The following is a 22571-nucleotide window of genomic DNA, read 5'->3' on the forward strand; positions in this document are numbered from 1 at the left end:
ATCTTTGAAATGAAGCTATCACCTAGTGACTATGGGGGAACTTTCTGACTTACTGCCTTTATTCTCCTTAGGATGCATGCACAAACAAAATAAAAAGAGAGAGCAATTTCCTCACCCAGAAATAATAACAGGGAACTAAGTTCATTCTACTTAAAAATTTTTCTTCCTTTTCATCCATATGTAATATTTTAACTCCCCTTTTCCTTTCTTCTCTCAACTTCTGCATTTAGTGTGTCAATGTGTGCGCAGGCGAACATGCATGCGTGCGCGCGCACACACACACACAATTTTTTCCCCTCCTTAACTGAAAACTACCTTAATAGTGCCAAAATGTGCCAAGAGTGAAATCCTGAAACAACAAAAAAGAAAGCCATACTTTAAAAATTGAAATGAAAACAAACAAGTGGCCAGTATTATTAATCTTTAGTCTAGACCATTATCAAGTTTCCTTCAGATTCTCTGTAAAGATTTTTATTAGTTTACGTATTCTCAGCAAATGATAGATGTTTTTCTGTAAGTTCAAACACTAAAGATGCATTTGAAAATTATTTTGAATTAAACTTGAAATTCTAACATTAAATTCTATTATTTTTCTTTATTGCACACATTTTGCATTTTAGTAACACCCACAGGCTTTGAAGGTTGGCTCAGAAAACTAGTCTTTGCAACCCTTATTCTCAGTTATTCCAAAAGTGCTATTAATTCTATCCAGAGAAAATCGTATGTCCCTTTCTATCCTCACCTGCACTGTCTACATTTAGGTTCTCAGCATCTTTTATCTGAACTATTCCAATGACTTCCTGATTGATATTATAGCTAAGCTTGCTTCCACTCAAGCCATTCTATTTTGCTGTCAAAATGATCTTTCTAAAATGCAAGTCTCATTATATTTTACTCTTGATTAATATCTTTTGAAAAATCTCATTTCCTACTAGAAAAAAAATCCAAATGCCTTTAATATGACAAAGGTATCTTCCATCATCTGACCCTACCTATTTTCCCCAGCTGTCTCTTGTCACTCCCTCAAAACTACCTATTGGTAATTTAGAACTAAATTAGTTTAATTTAGTTCTAAATTAAATTAGTTTAATTAGGTAATTTAGTTCTAAATTACTGCAGCCAAACTGACCTATTGGTCAACTTATGGTTTCAGCCATTGTGCCTTTACAGTAGAATGAGTTAATAAATATAACTGTATTATACAATATAGTTATGAGAATGAACAACATGAAATATTATGAATCAATTTTACATAAATGACACTAAACAAAAGAATCTAGACACAAAAGATTACATATTATATGATTCCACTTATACAAAGTTCGGTAAAACACAAAAGTAATTCTAACTTCAGCCTGGGTGACAGAGGGAGATCCTGTCTTTGAAAAAAAAAAAGTAATCTGGCCCGGCGCGGTGGCTCTAGCCTGAAATCCCAGCACTTTGGGAGGCCGAGACGGGCGGATCACGAGGTCAGGAGATCGAGACCATCCTGGCTAACACGGTGAAACCCCGTCTCTACTAAAAATACAAAAACTAGCCGGCGAGGTGGCGGGCGCCTGTAGTCCCAGCTACTTGGGAGGCTGAGGCAGGAGAATGGCGTAAACCCGGGAGGCGGAACTTGCAGTGAGCTGAGATCCGGCCACTGCACTCCAGCCCCGGCGACAGAGTGAGACTCTGCCTCAAAAAAAAAAAAAAAAAAGAAGTAATCTATAGTGCTAAAAGTCAAAATTGTAGTTACACTTGAGGATTGAGCTGTGACTATAAAGGGGAACAAGGACCGTTTGCTGGGACACTGATAATATTCTGGTTTATTGATCTGGATGGTTATATGGATATGTTCAGCTTTTGAAAATCCATTATGCTGTAACTATACTATTTGTGGTTTTTTTTTTTTTTTGAGACGGAGTCTCGCTCTGTCGCCTGGGCTGGAGTGCAGTGGCCGGATCTCAGCTCACTGCAAGCTCCGCCTCCCAGGTTTAAGCCATTCTCCTGCCTCAGCCTCCCGAGTAGCTGGGACTACAGGTGCCTGCCACCTCGCCCCGCTAGTTTTTTGTATTTTTTAGTAGATATGGGGTTTCACCGCGTTAGCCAGGATGGTCTCGATCTCCTGACCTCATGATCCGCCCGTCTCGGCCTCCCAAAGTGCTGGGATTACAGGCTTGAGCCACCGCGCCTGGTTTTTTTTTTTTTTTTGTAAATTAAATAAAAGGTAAGGAATAACAACAACAACAGCAAAAACAATGCCAATATCACTTGCCACTTCTTTGAAAGTTTCCCAAAACTAAGTAAGTCCCTCAGGTAGAATTTTTGTTCCTAAATATGTCATATACTTATCACACATAAAATTACCACAGCACAATAATTATATATTCTTATAACAATATGTTATTATATTAACATAACAATTATATAACATTATTATATGTTAATATAATAACATTTTTAAAATCTCATTATCATTTAAATTATCATTTAAAAAATCTAGATCTTTCTGTTTCACAATGAAATGTAACTTTCCTAACCGGTAAGATCATAATTTTCTACCCATGTACCCGCAGCCTCCAGCACAACCTGGCAGTTAGTGCGTACTCAATGATACTATGTCATGAGGGTTTTTCCAATCTCTGCATTAACATTTTGGGACAGATAATTCTTTGTTGTAGGGACTGTCCCATGCACTACAGGATGTTTAGCAGTATCCCTGGGCTCTACCCACCCGATATCACTAGGTAACCTCCAACTGTAACAACCAAAAATGTCACCAGGCATTGCAAATGTCCCCTGGGGAACCAAAATTTACCCTGGTTGAAAACCATTTATACATACAGTTTCCATGTACAAATACAAACCACATGTTAATTCACTTACCAAAAATCTCTGGGTTCTGAAATGGTTTGCATATTATAGGCAACTAAAAAAAAAATAGTTTGTCTTGAACACTTAAGAGGAAGTTGAGCTCTACATGTCAGAGAAGTTTATAAAATGGTTTCAATATCTAGATAATCAGAAATAATTCATATTAATTGCACGCTAGAATAAGGTCTCCTTTGGAATTCCTATATAGAAAAATGAGTTTGCCAAGCAAAATAATTGTGTAAAAGTTTATATTTGGTATTTTTTAAAATGACTGCTAATAGTAGCTCAGTGTATTAAATGTCCTAATTATACATTATTTTCCAGGGCTTATATCTATGAATAGACCCTTAGTTCTAAATTACTGAAGTTCAGTAAGTTTCTATCTGTAAATTGTTTAACAGTGAACATTACATAAGAAAAGGATAGCTAGAACATAAACTATCATGCATCAGCTATGAAAAAAATCTCACAAAGGGAAAAACTAACTTATTAGAAAGAAACGTGTTTGTATTTTATTAACTTCATGCCTTTGATTCAGGATATAGTTTTTGGCTTGATCTGTGTTGTTAAGAGCATGAGTGATAAAATAATTGAGTACTAGTATGTCACTGGAATTTGAGAAATGAGAAAATGAATGGTTTATGTGTCAAAATGATACAGCCAAAACATAAATTTGACCTTACCAAAATTATTTCTTGACAACCAATTCTTTACACTCCTCTTTGTGGTTAGAATCAGTATTTAAGAACAGCTACTGAGCCAAAAACAAAACAAAACAAAAAACCCAGGCAGTTTATAAAAGGAGAAACAAAACTGAATAAATTCAAGAACAGCGTTTAATCTAACTATTCTATAAATGCCAATAAAAATACAATTTTTCATCTACCAGATTGGTAAGATTAAAAATTAATATTCTACAGCATGCCAATAAAAATACAATTTTTCACCTACCAGATTCATAAGATTAATAATGATTAATGGAAATACAATCTCATAAACTGATAGTACAAATATATAAATTTGTACATATTCTAAGAGGGTAATTTAGTGATATGTAATACGAGACTTCACAATTTTGAGTGAGTTATTCTATTTTATGGAAATATTTCTAAAGTGATCATCAGAAGTATACATAATAATTTATACAAAGGAGAATGTGATAGAAAATAGGAAATAACCTAAATGTTTAATGATAGGGAAATTAAATTACTCATAGGTTTTTAATATTTTTCAGTGATTGACAAATCCCAATTTTTTGTAGAACAGTTATTAAATGAAGAAAAAGCTTACATTATCTGAAAAGGAGAGTGGCTAAGACCAAGGGATCTGGAGTAAAGACTACCTAGTTCAAATTCTAGTTCTATCATCTTTTGCTACATCTAGGTCAATTTATTCAATCATTTAATCTTTCTAAATGTAATTTTCTTATCAATAAGTGGTACCTACCTATTCTGTAGGCTTGTTGTGTAGATTAAATATACAAATAAATATTGTAGATATAATATACAAAGTACTTATAAAAATACATGGCATACAGTAAGTGTACTATACATTTTAGTAATTATTATAATAATTGGGATGATATTACTAAGAAAACCAAGATATAAACCAGTATATATGATGTGCTCCCAGTTGGACAAATTAATGAATTAGTCTTAGGTAATAATTGTGGATTCAGATTATTAGTGTTTTTATTAGCTTCATTTTACTTTGCTATATTTTCCCCAAATTCTTTTTTTTTTTTTTGCAAAAAACACGTATTATTTCCATGTTCAGTAAAAAAGGAGTTATTTTAAAACTCTATTATTAAAAAGATGAACGTCATCTTTTCCTTTTCCTAAATGACCATATATTTTTCTATTAAAATATGGTTTGAATACCCATTTCACAATAAAAAGGTCATTTTATGCTATGGTTGAACACATATAATATGCAAAATGGTGTGCTCCTAATACTTTAACACTAACTGGAAAGTATGGAAATTTGAAAACCAGTTTTCTTGTTGGTAAAAGAGAAGCTTTTTACAGATGGTCTTTAGCCTTACCATGTAGTTACTAACCTTCATGAGAAGCGGGATATCTAAACAGACTTCATATTTTATCCCTCTCACAGAGTCTATCTTAATTTTGATAAGAAAGCATTGGATGAGAAATAATTTAACTTATAAGAGATATAGTATTTTCTTTGAGGACCTCTGCTTAAGATCTCTGTAAGGCAATTACTGCCTTTGATTGCAAAGTAAATATACATGTACTACTATGGCTATGAATAAACCAAAGAAAAATTGATTCCTGAACATGTAAGGAATCAAATTTGAGCAGTTTTTATGTTGCTGATATAAGTAAAAAACACTAAATTTCTTCATAATTACTAAATATTATAAGAAATCTAAAAAGCATTCTAAGTCAAATACAAAAAATCTGGTGGTGGCTTGTATTTTAAAAACTTCCAAATATCTAACTAGTGAACTTTTCAGGTATTGATTTTGATGTTCATAAAATTAAAGACTGTTACATGTGAATAAAGGATCTTTGTACCAAAAAGTCTGTCTTTCTGGGGCAATTTACTTTCCCCCAGTGATCTCTTTCTCACCTACCTGACTTCTTGTGCCAGGAGTTAGTTTCTGCAGCAACATTGAAGTATTTGATGGTAGGAGGGCAAATGGGGGGAAAAGAAATTAAGAAACTAGGAGACTGATTATTAGTGCCTTAGTTATTATCCATATTATCCATATTCAAAATCAAAAAAGTGAAACTTCACAAAAGTTTCACTTCATTTTATGGACACCTTCACAAAATGTTTATATAAGGAAGCTACATCTTCAACCATATCCTTTGCAAGGTCTTGAATACATTCTGCTGTCATTCAGTGGAGAAAATAAAAAAGTAAAAGAAAAAATAGATGATTTGTTAGACAGTAGTTGCCTAATTCAGATAATTTTCTTGTTATTAGATATAAAGGACTTGAAGCCTAGTAAGAATGAGATAGACGTATTGTCTTCTCAGATTAACTTTCACACAAAGGAAACACATTATAGCACTCCATTTTAAATTCAGTTTCCTCAAAATAAAATAGGAGTTCAGAGATCATAAGACAAGAAAAAGTATATTTATTATTAATAAAATGAGTTTAATAAAATTATGTTACTCATATTTTCCTTTATTCCACATTATTAAAATATCTGCATAATCTGCTTTTTCTGCTTTGAAATGTTTTTCAGAATGAATGCAGGCAAAGCAAAACCTTTTAAAATTGTTCATTATTGCTAAGAAAACAAGCTAATCTGGTCGTAATTTCTATTGTAGTGCTTTTCTGTTGACATGACAACCTTGACCTTCCCATAGCTGTGCTGTTAAAATAAAGTTTGGTAAGAAATTGGAAGGAAGAAGGAAAAATGTGTTAGTAAAGTTTATCGTAAAGGAATCAGTGTGAAGTACTCAGTAATAGGAATGAAAGCTAACTGCTCTCAAGTTTAAATACATACATCAGTATAGGGAGGACAAATAAATTTATAGTTCAGAAATAATCAAATCCAAAAGAAAAACTAATGAATATGACTGAACCTTCTGACACCAGGAATTTTAGTGAGTTTTAATTGATAGTGAGAATTAATTAAATTCCTGAACATTTTCATTATTGGTATAAGAGTTGTACTTCGGGGGCAAAAATCTCTCACTGTGCTTTCAATTACATTCAAGAACAGCCTATTGGACATTAGTTATCTACTTACCTATAGCCATTTTCTACTCTTTACTATGAAACTAATAAACCTGGTTTTAGTTACTGTTGTTTATTAATAGCTACCAATGAAATCACTAACCTGCCACTGAATGCTTTAGGCTTTAAAATTAAAGAGATTCCTATTGACATTTAAGTTACTGCCAGCATCCTTCAGCTGTGAAAAGTTGTAATACAGAATTTATCATTCTTATTACATTCTTCTTCCTGAATCAATAATGCTTAGAAGAGGTGAAAGGATTTCCTTATATACAGCCACTCTGACTTTGAACATTTCCCTCAGACCATTAGATGAAAAGAACAAAATTGTGCGGTTGATATTAGAAATGCATTTTTTGTTAAATGTCTTTTCCCCTCTCCTGGAATGTGAGCCCCTTAAGAGCAAGATTTTACGTCTTTGTGTCACATATTCCTAGCAGACTACAGATTACCCAACCTTTCTTAAAAGGTTCTGAGAGAATTTTTGTATCTAGTGAATTAACTTCTCTTTCACACATATAGAATGGTACTAGCTGGTGTGCCACCCTTAGGATAACTGAGAAGATAGTCAAACAATATTCTGTGTTTGATAGTTTAGATGAGGAACCTCAGTTGATAGAGTGTATAAAAATCACCACCCTAAAATTGTTGAATTAACAAATGAGAACTTATCACCTAACAGATTGAAAGCCTTCTTTCCTAAGTCCATCATTATTTTAACTACTGCAGTTTTAAACTGCTTGAAGACAAGGGCCAATTCTCTTTAACTTATTTAATTCTTATAAGGTCTAGGACGCTATGGTACAGAGTACAGTTTAACTCACATTGTGTTTCATCAGTGGATTAAAACACACACAGAGATACATATGCATACACACACACACACACACACACACACACAGGCATGTATTTGCACATTACCTAAACCAAATTCCAAACCTACTGAATTGGAATCTCGGGTTTGAGCCCAGGAATCTTTTTAGAAAAATGTCTATGAGTGGTAGAAGGCTGAGTATACAGGATGAAGGATCTCTGGATTGAAATGAATTCCTGTTCCCATTTCTGGTTCCTCTAAACATGACCTGGTTCCCTCATCTTAGTCATCTTCATTTAAATTCTGCCTTTCAAATGCCTACCTCTCTCCTCTATAAAAGCCCACATTATTCCATTTCAAAGATGTGCCATCATACTGTCCTTAAGTTGTTTTTTTTTTTAAATTTAACTTTCTTCAGAATCATTTTTGTTATCTTACAATCATCCAAGATCTGTGTTATTTTAACTTCATTCTCCCTTTTATTCATAGAATACAGTCTTCTAAATTTTATCATTTGGCCTTCTGTAGCCTTTCTAAAAGTTTATAATTTCTTCTGTTCCTAATATAATATCTTGGATTTATTAATCTTTTATATTAATTATGTAGTTTCTCCCTGCTCTCTTTGCTATTAATTTAATTTCTTCGTGGACAAAAGTATTAAATGCTATTGAATTCATTTCTAGTTATATAACCAAAAGAAAAACAGATACTTGCACACCAATGTTTGTAGGAGCATTATTTATAAAAGTTAAAAGCTGAAAACAACCCAGTGTCCACCAACAGGTGAACTGATAAGCAAGTTGTGGTATATACATACAATGGAATATTAATCAGAGTTAAAAAAGGATGAAATTCTAATACATAAGCTCGACACTGAAAGACAAAACTTGTATGATTCCACTTATATGAGGTATCTAGAATAGGCAAATTTATAAAGACAGAAAATAGAATAGAATTTACCAGAGGTTGGGGGAGAGAGGAATGGGGAATTTTTGTTTAATGGGTACAGAGTTTCTATGTGGAATGATAAAAAAAAGTTCTAGAAACAGTGGTGATGGTTGCACAAAACTGTGAATGTGCTAATATCACTGAATTGTACACTTAAAATTGGTTAAAATGGTAAATTTTACGTTTATATTTTACCAAAATTTTAAAAAACTACTGAAATGATTTTCTTAACTTTCCTAGAGCATCCTTTTCTTCACACTGACAAATTTTATCTATATTATTAAAAGAAAATAAAAACCCATCCATACTTTTTCCATATCCCTAAATCTATCACCTCTTTAGATTTTTTGTAAAAATAAAATGTAATATGGATACTCAGCATTTTCCACACTTCGAGCACAATGATGTTGTAGATACACACATAAAACACTTCAAATTTCTATATATACATGTGCAGGCACACATACACACTCCACTTTATATCTTCTCCTTAGATGCTTGCAAATTTCACCAAAATTATTCTTTGGTTCTTGTATTTGAGCTTTCATTTAGATAAAAGCTATTAAGACTATAAGGTTTACAGTGCAGATAATGTTATGTTGCAAGTTATTTTTAGATGCCAAGTACTTTGCAAATACAATAATGAGAAAATATCAATTTCAAAGGTTTACCCAACATACAAGAAAAGAGTTTAAAAGGAAGGAAGATAAATACATCTACAGGATCTCTAAAGAACTGGTATTACGTAAACTATGAGGAAGCTGAGAAATGATATTCTCAAAGGAAAAAATAGGGCAGAGCAGAAAGCTACTTTAATCTGAACTACAAAGAATTATAAGATAATTAAATTTATTATTTTTAGAGATGATACTTTTAAAGTTGCAAAAAAATCTTCTGGTCTTATTAAAAAGAATAAAATTAATAGGAGTAACTTGTCCTTATAAAACCCTGGAAAATTTAGGAAAAATAAATTAAGAAATAATTTTAGGATATGGAAAATCATTGAAAGATCCCATACATGAGAAATAAATGTACATAATATATGATGTGAAAAGAAAACTTAAGCAAAGATGATGATTTTTAAAAATATATATTCTTATGTAAAGAGAAGAATGTGGAGTTGTACAAAAAAGCAGAAAAGACAGGTGGTAGTGAGTTTAAAAAGTCAGTTTAGGAGCAAACTGGACTGGGCTGTTAAATAGCAAAGCATTTTCCTATTTCTAAGATGTTTGGACAATATGTAAGTAAAACTTTTATTGGAAATAAAGTATGATCAGGGTTAGAAGACAACAGAGGAGCAATGCCAGTGATTTTTTAAATGCAGCAAACTATAAAGGAGGCAACACAGGCCAATCAGCAAGTTGCAAGTACATAGGAGATGATTGCAATGTCTCAAATAAATTAATGGGGCAGCCACAGGCAGCAAATAGGAAGAGGAGGCAACAGTCGAGCAAACTCAGTCAGCAGTCTAACTCAGTGGCACAAGGCAAGTGTAGATGATAGCAGAAATGCTAAACAATCTCACCTACTTACAGTGTTACAGGTATAGATTGGGCAGGGCAAGATCAGGCAGGCAGATGGCGTAGCACTTGTTAGGCCATAGTATAGGGGAATTGTAGGGCAGCAGACAGATAATGCTGGGCAGTCTAAAATGCTAAAATGGCAGATGGATACGGCAGTACCAGGCCATTTGCTGATGGACAAAATACCAGTGAGTGAAGAATGCAAATCATTCAGCAGATGAGTGAAGTGAGGCAAAAAGGAGAGACAAAAACCAAAGGCAATCAAGCAGGAAGACAGAATGGTAGAGAAACAATGACAGATCATCAGAAGCAGTTGTATAGGGTAATAACAAGCTTTCAGCAGAGGAATAAAACACCATTCAGGAAAAGATGAGATTGAGAGTGAGGCAGTCCCCTGAATTGGGTGTCTTCCATCTAGGATACAGTAATCAATAAACTGCAAATGAGAATCCACAAGAGAACAGCACACAAATGGAAATAGCAGATGGATCTGAACTCTATTGCCCAGGGATACAGAATGACCCTAGAACACAGATACATAGCAATCCACAAAGAAATTAAACAGATGTGAAAAATGGGTCCAAGCATTTTTTATGATAAAAGAAACCAAAACACTAAAAATTATTAATCTGAAAATGATTGGCTGGGATTGAAGTCTTCGCTTACCCCTTTCTGGAGCCCACAAAATGGGAATGTTGGGAATTTCTGCAGCAGAAAAACAGAAGAGAAAAGGGATTTCTGACTCCCAGTTTGAGGAAAGCAGGTCAAATTTAGGGCTGTATGAACTGGTTCAGGGAAGTAAGAACCAGCCTGAACCTTCTCCCTTCCTCAGAATGAAACCATTTCTGAGTTATGGGAAAGGTTTAGGAAGCCCTCACCCCATCATTCCCCACAACCTCCCCTTTCACACTTACCTCCAGTGCAAACAGTTTCCAGCAAGGAGGTACTTGGAAAAATTCACTCTTATGTTTACACCATGGCAAAATGGGAAGATGGTCAACTAATGGTACTTCCTGTGTAGATCGGGTTTCTAATTCAGTGGGATCCCTTCCACTCTTTGTGAATGAGCAGAGGGGACAGATTACTAGAAACTACCTACCTCTTTGAAAGTGGATGAGAAAGAATCAGGGGCAGTAATGTCAATCAACAAATAGTAATACCAGTAAATATCTTTGTGATCTCATCAATTGTCATGGATTTTAATTCCATTTATATGTTGATGACTCCAAAAATAATATTTCTAGCCCAGATTTTCCTACTGAAGTCTAGATACATATACCTAATATCTACTTTTTTGGGGGGCAGGGGGAAGAAGTCTCACTCTGTCGCCCAGGCTGGAGTGCAGTGGTGCAATCTCAGCTCACTGCAAACCTCTGCCTCCTGGGTTCAAGCAATTCTCCTGCCTCAGCCTCCTGAGTAGCTGGGATTACAGGCGTGCACCACCACGTCTGGCTTTTTTCTTTTCTTTTCTTTTTTTTTAGTAGAGACAGGGTTTCACCTGGTTGTCTAGGCTGGTCTTGAACTCCTTACCTCATGTGATCCACCCACCTAAACCTCCCAAAGTGCTAGGATTACTGGTGTGAGCCACTGTGTTCAGCCTCATATACCTAATATCTAATTGCAATTCAATATCTCCACTTGAATACCTAAAGGAAGTTCACGTTTCCATAACCAAAGTAAAATTCTTGATCTTCCCCCTCAAACCTACTTTTCCCATAGTCTTCTCCATTTCATTAAATGGAAACTACATCCTTCTAATTCCCAAGTCAGGTCTTATACCTGACTTCTCTCTTTATCTTATTCCATCTGTTTACCTCTCCCTTCAAAATATATCAATAATCTACTTCTCACTACCTCCATCTCTATCATTGGTCTAAGCCACTGTCATTTTCCACCTGGATTATTTTAATAGTCTCCTAACTTGTTTCTACATTAAAATATGTCAGTTCATGCCTTGCCTCTACTCTATTACACTAAGGGTGGCATTCAGGTTCCAGATGATCCATGGCTTCCTCTTTCTCCTCCTTTAGGTCTTTGTTCAAATGTCATCTTATCAATGAGGCCCTCCTTAATGGATGACCCTATTTAAAATTATAACCCTCTTTCCTGCCTGGGCTACTATCCTCCCTCCCTGGTTAATTTTTACACATAGCACTTACCATCTCCAGTACTATAGTTTACTTGTTTTTTAATACTTTGTCTTCTCTCACTAAAATGTAAATTCCATAAAGGTAAGAACTTTTGACTTATTAGCTCATTGCTCTAACTCAACATCTGAAACAGTGCCTGGCATGTATATATCTATATCTATATCTATACCTGTATCTTGTAGGCTTTAAGTACATATTTGAGTCCATGAAGCATTAACTTCTTATGGGGCTTCCTCTCTCAGTCTCAAATTTTCAGAGTATTCTTCTGAAAGCTCACATACTATGAGCTTTTAGATTAACAGAGCAGATGCTAGTGCACTATAGAACAGGAATGTTCTAAAACAGGGTTGGTAAACTATAGCCTCAGGGCCAAATCCTGCCCATTTCCTGTTTTTTTTTTTTTTTTTTTTTTTTGTATGGCCTGCAATCTACAAGTGATCTTTGTATTTTTAATGATTCAAGAGATAATCAAAAGAAGAACAGTATTTCATGACACATGGAAATATATGAAATCCAAATTCAGTGCCCATAATAAAGTTTTATTAGAGCACAGCCAGGCTCATTTATTTATATCATCTGTGGCTGCCTTTGTTCTACAGGTCTGGAAGAGTTGGGTAATTTTGACAGAGACCATGTGCCTACAAAATCTAAAAAATTTACCATCTGGCCCTTTTAAATAAGTTTGCTGACCCCTGTCCTATAGTATTTTATATTTAGAAGGCAAAGAGTAATAACTAAACTTTGAGCAATGATACACTAGAATTTACTGTTAATATTGTTGCGACTATTGCCCATGGTAAATGTTTGGGGGAATGTATACTTATACTAGGATTTGCTTTCAATATTATGATTATTATTAATTTTATTTTTTATTTTATTTTTGAGATGGTGTCTTGCTCTGTTACCCAGGCTGGAGTACAGTGGTGCGATCTTGGCTCACTGCAATCTCCATCTCCTGGGTACAAATGATTCCCCTCCCTCAGCCTCCTGAGTAGACGGGATTACAGGGGCATATAATCATGCCTGGCTAATTTTTCTATTTTTAGTGAAGATGGGGTTTCACCATGTTGGCCAGGCTGGTCTCAAACTCCTGACCTCAGGTGATCTGCCCACCTCGACCTCCCAAGGTGCTGGGATTACAGGTATGAGCCATCGCACCTGGCCTGCTTTCAATATTATATACAAATAGCCACTCATTCCTCTAAATATTATTTATTAAAGAGGGTGATATTCATTCATCTATCTGCCCCAGAGAGCAGCCCCATCTTGAAGGACAAAGTACAATACCAGTAAGTCTTGAAAATGGCAAAATGGGAGAGAATGAAAGAGGAAGTAAATAGGGCCCATAAAGGGAACTTATATCAAAGTATCACACAATACTTCTAAATACATACCCTAACAATAGTTGGAAATTAGCATGATATGAATTTCTTTTGAATCTCATCAATGGGGTTATTAAAGTGACCTATTCATTATAATGGGTTTGCCTATACAATGTAATCTTGAATCATAGCAGACAATTGACACATTATAATAAGACTCCATTATAGTTATACAATAGTCAAAACTAACAATTATATTCTCTCTGGTTTAAATACCTCCATTTTGTAAAAAAGAGTATTTAAAAAATTTTGTGAAACTGCATTCAGAAGCACCTCCTAATCAAAACTGACCTAGCTTTTCTTTCCATAAATGTTTAGCCTGAGGATTATTCCACGCAAGGACATTATGTTATTTGCTGCAATACAACTTATAGAAAGGAGTGAAGAAGCTGAGGGGGAAGATACTTAAATCATCCCAGTGGCACTCATGGCTATAATGTTATCTTCATTCTTCACAGAGAGGTATACTTTATTTCTTTGTATATCAATTAGTCCTTCCAGCATGATGGACTGCTTCTTCCACACTGTTGCCTTTGGCTTTTGGTCTTGCTCATTCAGTGACACTGACAACCATCATGTTCAAACTGTACACACAAGAGAGGTTTACTGCTTCTTTCTTTTCAGCATCTTTTGAAGGAACTTGGATCCTTTCTGCTATTTCTCATCTGTGTTCCATTAATAATTATCTAAAATGGTTACTACCTCCAGTGGACATTTGTCCTTCATATTTTAGTGGCAGTTCCAAGTTCCAATACTGGTAATATTATTAGAATAATTCAAATTGTTTACTTTGTTGCCTGAATCTACTTTCTGAGTCCCTATCAGATGCCTTTTATGGCAGGCAGTAACAACAAAGTTACGAATATTCTTCCCTTCTAATTCAGTGATATTATTCTGAGAAGTTCATAGCACTTGACAGATATAAAGTATTCAAAAGCAACAGTAAGTCCATTTCATAGATGGGCACCTAATATACAGAGATAGAAATCCATATTCCTGATTCCAGAGAGCAGTAAAGAAAGGAATATCCTGAAATCTTCCATCCGTAGACTATGTCTCTAGATAAATATACTTTTAGCATTTTACTAATATATCTGCAAAATATTTATTTATATTTTAATTGTTAATTTCTTAGCACATATTTTGCAAAACCAAGGTATTCTGGTATGCTAGCCTCTTTTTATTTCACAAGAGTAGATTTGGAAGGGTGAACTAGAAAGGTGATTTCAAGATATTATCACCGATAAATTCAAGCTAAAATAAGGATTTAACAAGTCCTCTTTGGTATTTCTTTTCCCTTTTCCACAACTATACTATTGTGTACTTTAGGTCCTACCCTGTTTGATTTTTTCTTACAGAGAATAATTCTTACAGTATTTATTCAACCATAATTTACTTATTTTTAAAGCTAAAGCTCTTTCTAAATATATTGTAGATAACAATAGCAAAGATTTATGTCGCAAGGAAATATTGTTTTTAGTGCCTTGCTTCTATTATTTACATAATATAACTACTCTATGAGGCAAGTACTCTTACTATCTTCATCTTACACATAAGAAAACAGGTTTTTAAAGTTAAGTAAATTATATGGGGTTGCACACTAATAACAGGTGGATCTAAGATTCAAACCCAAATAGTCTGTGCTCTTAACCACCATATTATTTTTATTATTTTAATGCCCATTACAGAGCAGAATTAACCAGTCTGTTATGCTACTCCATAAAAGGTTATATGGGCAACAATATTTTTCTAGTTAGAACGGTAATTAGAAACAGAACTTACCATCACTTGCATGTACACTTGCTTATATGTTTATTTAACATATGATCTCTCTTATCCATAGGGTCCCATAAAAGCTGAGTGCATACTCTGAGATAGAGTAGGTATACAATTAGGACATATATTTAAAGGCAACTGAATATATAATTTTTATTTGTGGGTTCTTCACATAGGAAATTTTTGTTTTTGCCTTATTCTCAAAATTGCAAAAATTCTGACCTCAAGGAACAATGTACTCTTCCCTCTTTAGTGCTACTATGTGGAATAGGACCCTTTCAACTTAAGTCTTAAATGCAAAGTCAATTATTGCTCTAATTATTTATCTAGATGGTCTAATTTTGTACCTATAATTTTTATACTGGTACCATTTTACTATGGAGCTTTTCTTTTTTCATGCATAAAAAATAGAGAATGTATGTTTTGGGTAAGTCTGTGCCTGGTGGAAAAATTAAATGCAAAAATAATCCAAAAGTAAGTAGACTTAAGGAGAAATGTAACATTTCTTTTCAAATACCAGAAATGTCATGTAAAGGAGGAATTAACCTTCTTTTGAGCATAGCCAAGAGCAGAATTAGGACAAGTGGGTAGAAATTATAAGGTGACAGATTTCAGTTTGATATATTTAGACTTTCAAACAACTACAGTTGTCTAAACAATGAACTCTTCGATAGAAGAAGTGATGATTGAAATGTTCAGGCTGGAATGATGAAAAGGGCATGCTAGGGCTTTGAACATGATGGTCTTTGTTCTCTTCAAATTCTGAGATACTATGATTTCTCTACTATTATAAAGTTTGTAATTTTATACAAATGCTAAGCTAACTAGAGATATAGCACTGACAAAATCTATGATAACATATTCCTTGATTGTCTTGATTCTTGATTCTAAGGGAAATATTGATTGAAAAGGTTTCCAAACAGCAAATCAACAAAATTGGAATTTGGTGCCTTTCAGTAATTTAAATTCAATAAATAAATAAATAGATAGATAGTTACTATGTTCGCAGATTAAGTCAAAACTTTTTTTTTTTTTTTAACCAGGGCATAAAAACAAACTCCAAAAAGAATAAAGTTAGTCCTACTGAGGAATGTATTCATATGCATTTGAATAAATGCTGATTCAAAAAAGAGTCTAAGAAAGTCCTGAAAGCATGATTTTACTGTCTATACTGATAGTAGACTTATGAGTTCTGGTTTCCAAGGAATCTTTGAATAAGGACAGTGATATGGTTTGGCTGTGTCCCCACCCAAATCTGGTCTTGAATTGTAATTCCCATAATCCCTATGTATGAGAGGGACTCAGCGGGAGGTATTAATAATTTAATCATGGGGCAATTACCCTCATACTTTTTTCATGGTTCTCATGATAGTGAGTTCTCTTGAGATCTGATGGTTTTATAAGGGGCCTTTCCCACTGTGGCTCTGCACTTCTACTTGCTGCCGCCATGTGAAGAAGGACGTGTTTGCTTCAACTTCCACCATGACTGTAAGCTTCCTAAGGCCTACCATACCCTGCTGAATTGTGAGTCAATTAAGCCTTTCTTTTACAAATTATCCAGTCTTGGGTATGTCTTTATTAGTGATGTGAGAACAGACTAATACAGTAAATCTCTCATTTCTATATTTGGTCCCTCCCTAGCCAGTCTGAAAGAAATAAAATAATGTAGGTCTAGTGTATCCATCCTCCTATGTAAAGTGAATTCTCTGTTTTAGCCAGAAAGATTTTATGTTTATATTTCTCTGTGCCTTGCTCAATATTTTCCTTCTTCTTTACTCCTAATATAATGTCTTCCTCTTTCAAAACCTGAATCCCACTCAAGTTTAGCTTAAATTTTATAAAAATTTCACTGATTACTCAAACTCGCTTTTAATCTTTCTCTTTGAATAAATCTTTTTGCCTGAATTGGCTGAATATTTCTGGTACCAGGTTTATACTGTCTTGAATTGTCATGTGACTATTTTAGGAGTATATGTACTTCAGCTTTAAGTTGGATAAAGTCCAAGGTGCTTCATAAATATTTGTTACATTGAACAAAGACAATGAATGCTGTTCTTACCAAACAGGAAGGTACTAAGTGTGACTATGATCTGAAAAAAAATTTCTGCTTTCAGTGGACAATATAAAAATAATTACAAACCCCAGATATACAGTGGGCTATTATTAAAAAGCTATTTTTTCACATATCTGGCTGTTTCAAGACAAGTCCTTATTTTTAAGACATATCTACCAGTTAGGTTTGTAGTTAACAATAGCTCTCAGAAACACAATGGTTAGTAGCAAAAGTATTTGGGGCCACCATATCTAACTAGAGATAATAGGTAGTACTGTTAATTAAATGAGGAAGAAAAAGAACGAATACTGAGCATCTACAAAGATGTTAGATCCTTTTACACGCATTTATTGCCATTTACTACTTGAAAAATCTTGGGCAAGTCAATGAATCAATCTGTGTCACAGTTTCTGCATCTTTAAGGCAGAGCTAACAATAAATAGTACCTGCCTTATACATATTTTATTATTTATTTATTTTTTAAGACAGGGTATCACTCTGTCACCCAGGTAGCCCCATCTTTGCTCACTGCAACTTCCACCTCCTGGGTTCAAGTAATTCTCGTGATTCGGCCTCCTGTGTAGCTGGGACCACAGGCACGCAACAACATGCCTGGCTAATTTTTTTGTATTTTAGTAGACACGAGTTTCACCATGTTGGCCAGGCTGGTCTCAAAATCCTGACCTCAAGTGATCCACTGCCTCGGCCTCCCAAAGGGCTGGGATTATAGGCATGAGCCACCACACCCGGCCTTGTATGGTTGCTTTGAAGACTAAATGAGTTAACATATGCTTAAAAGAGTTCCTTGCACATAGTAATTGCTATATGTGTTAGTTTTTATTATTGACTGTTTATTATTAGAATCAACAATTTTGAGAGGTAGGTAGGCATCAGCTAATTTAGCAGATGAGAAAACAGATTTGAACAGGTCAACTTGCCTTAAGTTTCATAGTTAGTAAGTAGTAGCACTAATATTTAAATTTAGGAATCTGACTCTGTAGTGTAAGCCTTTTCCACTATACCATATTGCATGCCAACATGTTTATACGAAGATATGACATGGGACCTATTTCATAAAATTAGGATGAGCTCCTTAAAATGGGATCAAATATAACCATCAAAGCTGACCATAGAGGAATGGAACATTTAAATAAATTCAGTTTTAAATACTTCAAGTATAAGGGTTTCTAGTATTCTGCTTTGTAAGCGGCACAGAACAATTTTAAGATAGTCAAAATCCTAGTTCAATATGATTAATTTTAGCCTTACCATGTATAACAGATATTTTATTTTACTCAAAACAAAATCAAATTTTCTATCAAAAACAAATGATTAAATATGGTGTTTTTCGCTATGCTTCTGTAGGAGAGTGTTTTCTGACTGTTAAAATGGCCAATATTAACTTTTAGGTGAGTTATTAAATGTAAAATCTCACTATCTTTCACAGGAGTAACAAACTGAAAATCATTAACATGTTGTTAGTAACTTAGCTCAATTTTTTCTTCTTCCCAGTGCTTATACAGTGTTCTTATTTTTGAAGCATTACAATATAAGAAAAATGACTAATGACTGCATAAAATAATACCTGTCTTATAGTAAGCAAACACTCAAAATTATGACACACATACGTTTCAACAAATTGATTATAAAACAATTTTTATAACTTTCTTTAATTTGTATTAGAAAACTGACATTTTCATGAAAAAAATCTAATAACCTAAGTGAAAAAAATTTGTAGAAAAGCTTAGTTATTTATCTGCCCCAAAGAAACCTAAAAGTAGTCTATAAACAGAATATGCCTTCTAAAATTCAGAGTCTTTTCCTAGGTCAGGTTTATTTGGTACCATTTTGTAGTATTTTCCCTCTTTCAGCATTGGTCACTTTGTCTGATGCCTCTTCACTTCCATAATGAAACAGTTATAAGAACCCTTTTAAATAAATATTCCTTATGTCAAATTTATAGTTTCCTGGTATTTTTGCTATTTCTTCTTTTGTTTGATTATTTCATAATCATCAATTATATCAGCATACTTTTTTATGAGGCATTTCTAAGAATGTCAGTTTAAAACTATTTTTTGTCAGTTTAAAATTATTTTTAAGAGTGAGATTTTACTTAATGTATAACAAATTCATTTTATTAATTTTTAAAGTACAGAATTCTATATATTACTTAGAATAAGGGATATTTTATTTTTGTTATACTATATTGTCTGTTGAGACAATGGGGCAATACACTTCAATATGGCAGAAAAGCATTTTTTCTTTGCTCCACCTAAAATTAAAAATATAAGGAAGGAAACCTAACATTATTCGGATTACTAAAGAACCAAAGGTAAAAGTCAGAAAATTAAAAAATGTGAGTAAAGATGACTTATTGTCATCCAACAGGCCAGGGGTGGACAGGCTTTTCTGCAAAGCATCAGATGATAAATATGTCAGGCTTTACAGGCTATATGATCTTGTTTACAACTTCTCAACTCTGCTATTTTAGCCATAGACAATACATAAATAAGTATAGCTTTGTTCCAATAAATCTTCATTTATAGACCCTAAAATTCAAATTCCAAATAATTTTTCACCTCACAAATATTACTCTCCTTTTGATTTTTTCACCCATTGAAAAATGTAAAATCTATTCTTAGCTTCCTGGACATGCAAAAAAGCAGGTGACAGGCTGGATTTGGCTTGTGGGCCACATTGCTTACTCCTGTGAAAGTCTCACCCATTTATTAACTTCAGTACCAAGCATGGCACTGAACACATATTGAGGATTAAAAACAAAAGCTTCACGAATGAGCAAGTGGACGAGACTTTCATGTATGCTAGGCTTTTATTTAACTCTTTTACCTATGATCAAAATCATATATTAGCATACAACTCTTAATTCAATACAGCTTAGTGCTCTAAAAGTACTGAAAGTTATTTTGTGCCTTTTAAATATTTAACAGTTTAACATTTTCTAATTTACTATATTATCAAACACTTTTAAAATAAGTATAGAGATATTCTTCTGTTAATATTTCTTAATCTTTTAGCTCTTCTAGAATTTATGCATTTATGTCTAAAGGGCCCTCACTTCACCTTGCTTATATGTCTATAACTAAACTTTTATTTTTTAAGAATGATAAAAGATCCTTTATGTAATAATACCTTTTTTGGACATACATTGCTTTGAAGTAATAATGGGACATAAAGGGATAATACTTTGTATAGAAATGAGTTTTACGATCTGTGGAACTTTATAATTACTAATATTTCACTAGTCACAATGAATTATCCAACCTTTATCAGATCAGAAAAAAATGCAATCTGGCCAGGCACGGTGGTTCATGCCTGTAATCTCAGCAATTGGGGAGGCTCAAGTGGGCAGACCACTTGAGGTCAGCAGTTTGAGACCATCCTGGCCAATGTGGTGAAACCCTGTCTCTACTAAAAATATAAAAATTAGCTGGGCTTGGTGGTGCATGTCTGTAATTCCAGCTACTCAGGAGGCGGAGACACGAGAATTGCTTGAACCTGGAAGGTGGAGGTTGCAGTGAGCTGAGATCATGCCACTGCACTCCAGCCTGGGTGACAGAGTGAGACTCTGTCTCAGAAAAAAAAAAAAGAAAAGAAAAAAAGCAAGCAATCTATTATTAAAAACCATTTTTTATTATCAAAACACAATTCTAAAAAGTTGATGAGTGAGAACTGTCATGATTTTTATATGTAAGTTTTGATAGCATCTCATATTTAGAGGCAGGCAGAAGGCTAGAAGGCATGCAAGTATCAGATGAACCATATTCTATGACGCAGGGCCTAAAAATATTAACAAATTCATAATTTAGGAAAATCAATTCTGATAGCCCTATTCCTATAAAATATATAATAAAGAAGATAAATTTTAGTATACTTGATATTCTACTCTCATTTTTAATAGACCTAGAGGGAAATCTGTTGATTAAATTTTTCATTTTGTCTAGAGTTCATACCCATTGACAAAATCTTTGGATTTCTTTTTTCATTCATCGTATTCATCATTTTCATCCTTCATTTTTTTTTCTTACAACACACACATCCCACAAACAATTTTCCTTTGTGCTTTACAGATTAAGCTAATTACTGACAATTATCGACTATAAAACATTAGGATTTTAAGGGAGAAGTTTTACATTGTTTTACTTTTATCAAATTAGTATTTGTGCTTTCTACCAATAACTTCTGACCTCATTAAAAAATATTTGCAATCCTGATGTATATAATATAGGTAAATGTGTCTAGAAACAGCTTCTTCTTTTTAGATACAACTATCAAAACAGACAAACTACTATATAATTCAGGTACAGAATTATACTTCTAAATTCCTATCTGATACGTCAATATTGTATGTTAGATATTATAAGAACTGCAACTACTCTAGGGTGTAAAGTAAAAGGGAAATTAGTAGAATTACTTTTTAGTAGGCCTATATTGATTTTATGTTTGCTTATTTATTATTTATTTTATTGGTATTATTTAATAGCTTATGAGTGCTACAAACTTTTGCCATATTCATATGTATTTATATATACATATAAAATACGAAGTGAACCTATTAAAGATCAAGTTATTCACAATCAGGTAAATTGGTTCTTTTCAAAAATAGATATTAGAGACGACATATTTATGTATATTTTAAATCCATTTAAGAAACCCCTAATATAATTTTATCTATGTAGCTGCTATAGGTATATATGAATATAAGAGCACCTCAATAGTTTTCAAATAACTGAAAAACTTTAAGAATAAAATACTGCTCAATTTCTGAATAATGAAATATACAATACCATGGAAACCGACACTTGTCAACTAGTAGTACCAAAAAAGAAAAGAGAGAAAACCCAGATACTAGAACAGCAGAAATTCAAGATTTGTGATTTATATAATATAGAGATGGAAGAGATCAAATATGAAGCTTACCCTATCAAAATTAAGACATAAGTTAATAAGATTCTAAAGATTTCATGGACATACCTTAAATCAAGTAAAAGGCTATAGTTGCCTATTTGGTATTACATACAAAAAAGAAAAACTATCAAATGTGTCCATTTGGTAGTTACATAAGTTACATAGCAACGAATAAAAAAATTTAACTCTTATAAATTAACTCTTACATAAAATACCAGGAATAGTTCTCACTGAACAGTCACAGCCACCTTGATAAATAGGTGCTTTTATTTCCCTTGCTTTATAAAAAACTAAGGCAAAGAGTGGTTAAATGACTAGTCTCAATAGAGGTATAGGAGAAAAATACATTTGGTCTTTGTTCTTGATTCCTGACTTATTATAGAACTCATAAAACCCTTGGGAATTTCCTGAGTGATAGGAGTAGAG

The 22571-nt window shown here is 33.5% G+C and overlaps 1 protein-coding gene across 14 annotated transcripts in view; it reads right to left on the reverse strand.

The window, feature by feature from the left end:
• Positions 1–22571, reverse strand: part of GPHN (gephyrin) — a 791686-nt gene that overhangs the window by 354449 nt on the left and 414666 nt on the right. For 6 of the 14 annotated variants that reach the window (XM_033187683.1, XM_033187693.1, XM_033187687.1 and 3 more), the window contains exon 5: positions 10525–10563. The exons of the other annotated variants lie outside the window; for them this stretch is intronic. In XM_033187683.1, the coding sequence (XP_033043574.1) occupies positions 10525–10563 (39 nt within the window). The remainder of the gene's footprint in view (positions 1–10524; positions 10564–22571) is intronic. 14 annotated transcript variants of the gene reach the window in all.

The sequence above is a fragment of the Trachypithecus francoisi genome, unplaced genomic scaffold, assembly GCF_009764315.1.
Source record: "Trachypithecus francoisi isolate TF-2019V2 unplaced genomic scaffold, Tfra_2.0 Lachesis_group3, whole genome shotgun sequence".
In the NCBI taxonomy this organism is placed as follows: Eukaryota; Metazoa; Chordata; class Mammalia; order Primates; family Cercopithecidae; genus Trachypithecus; species Trachypithecus francoisi.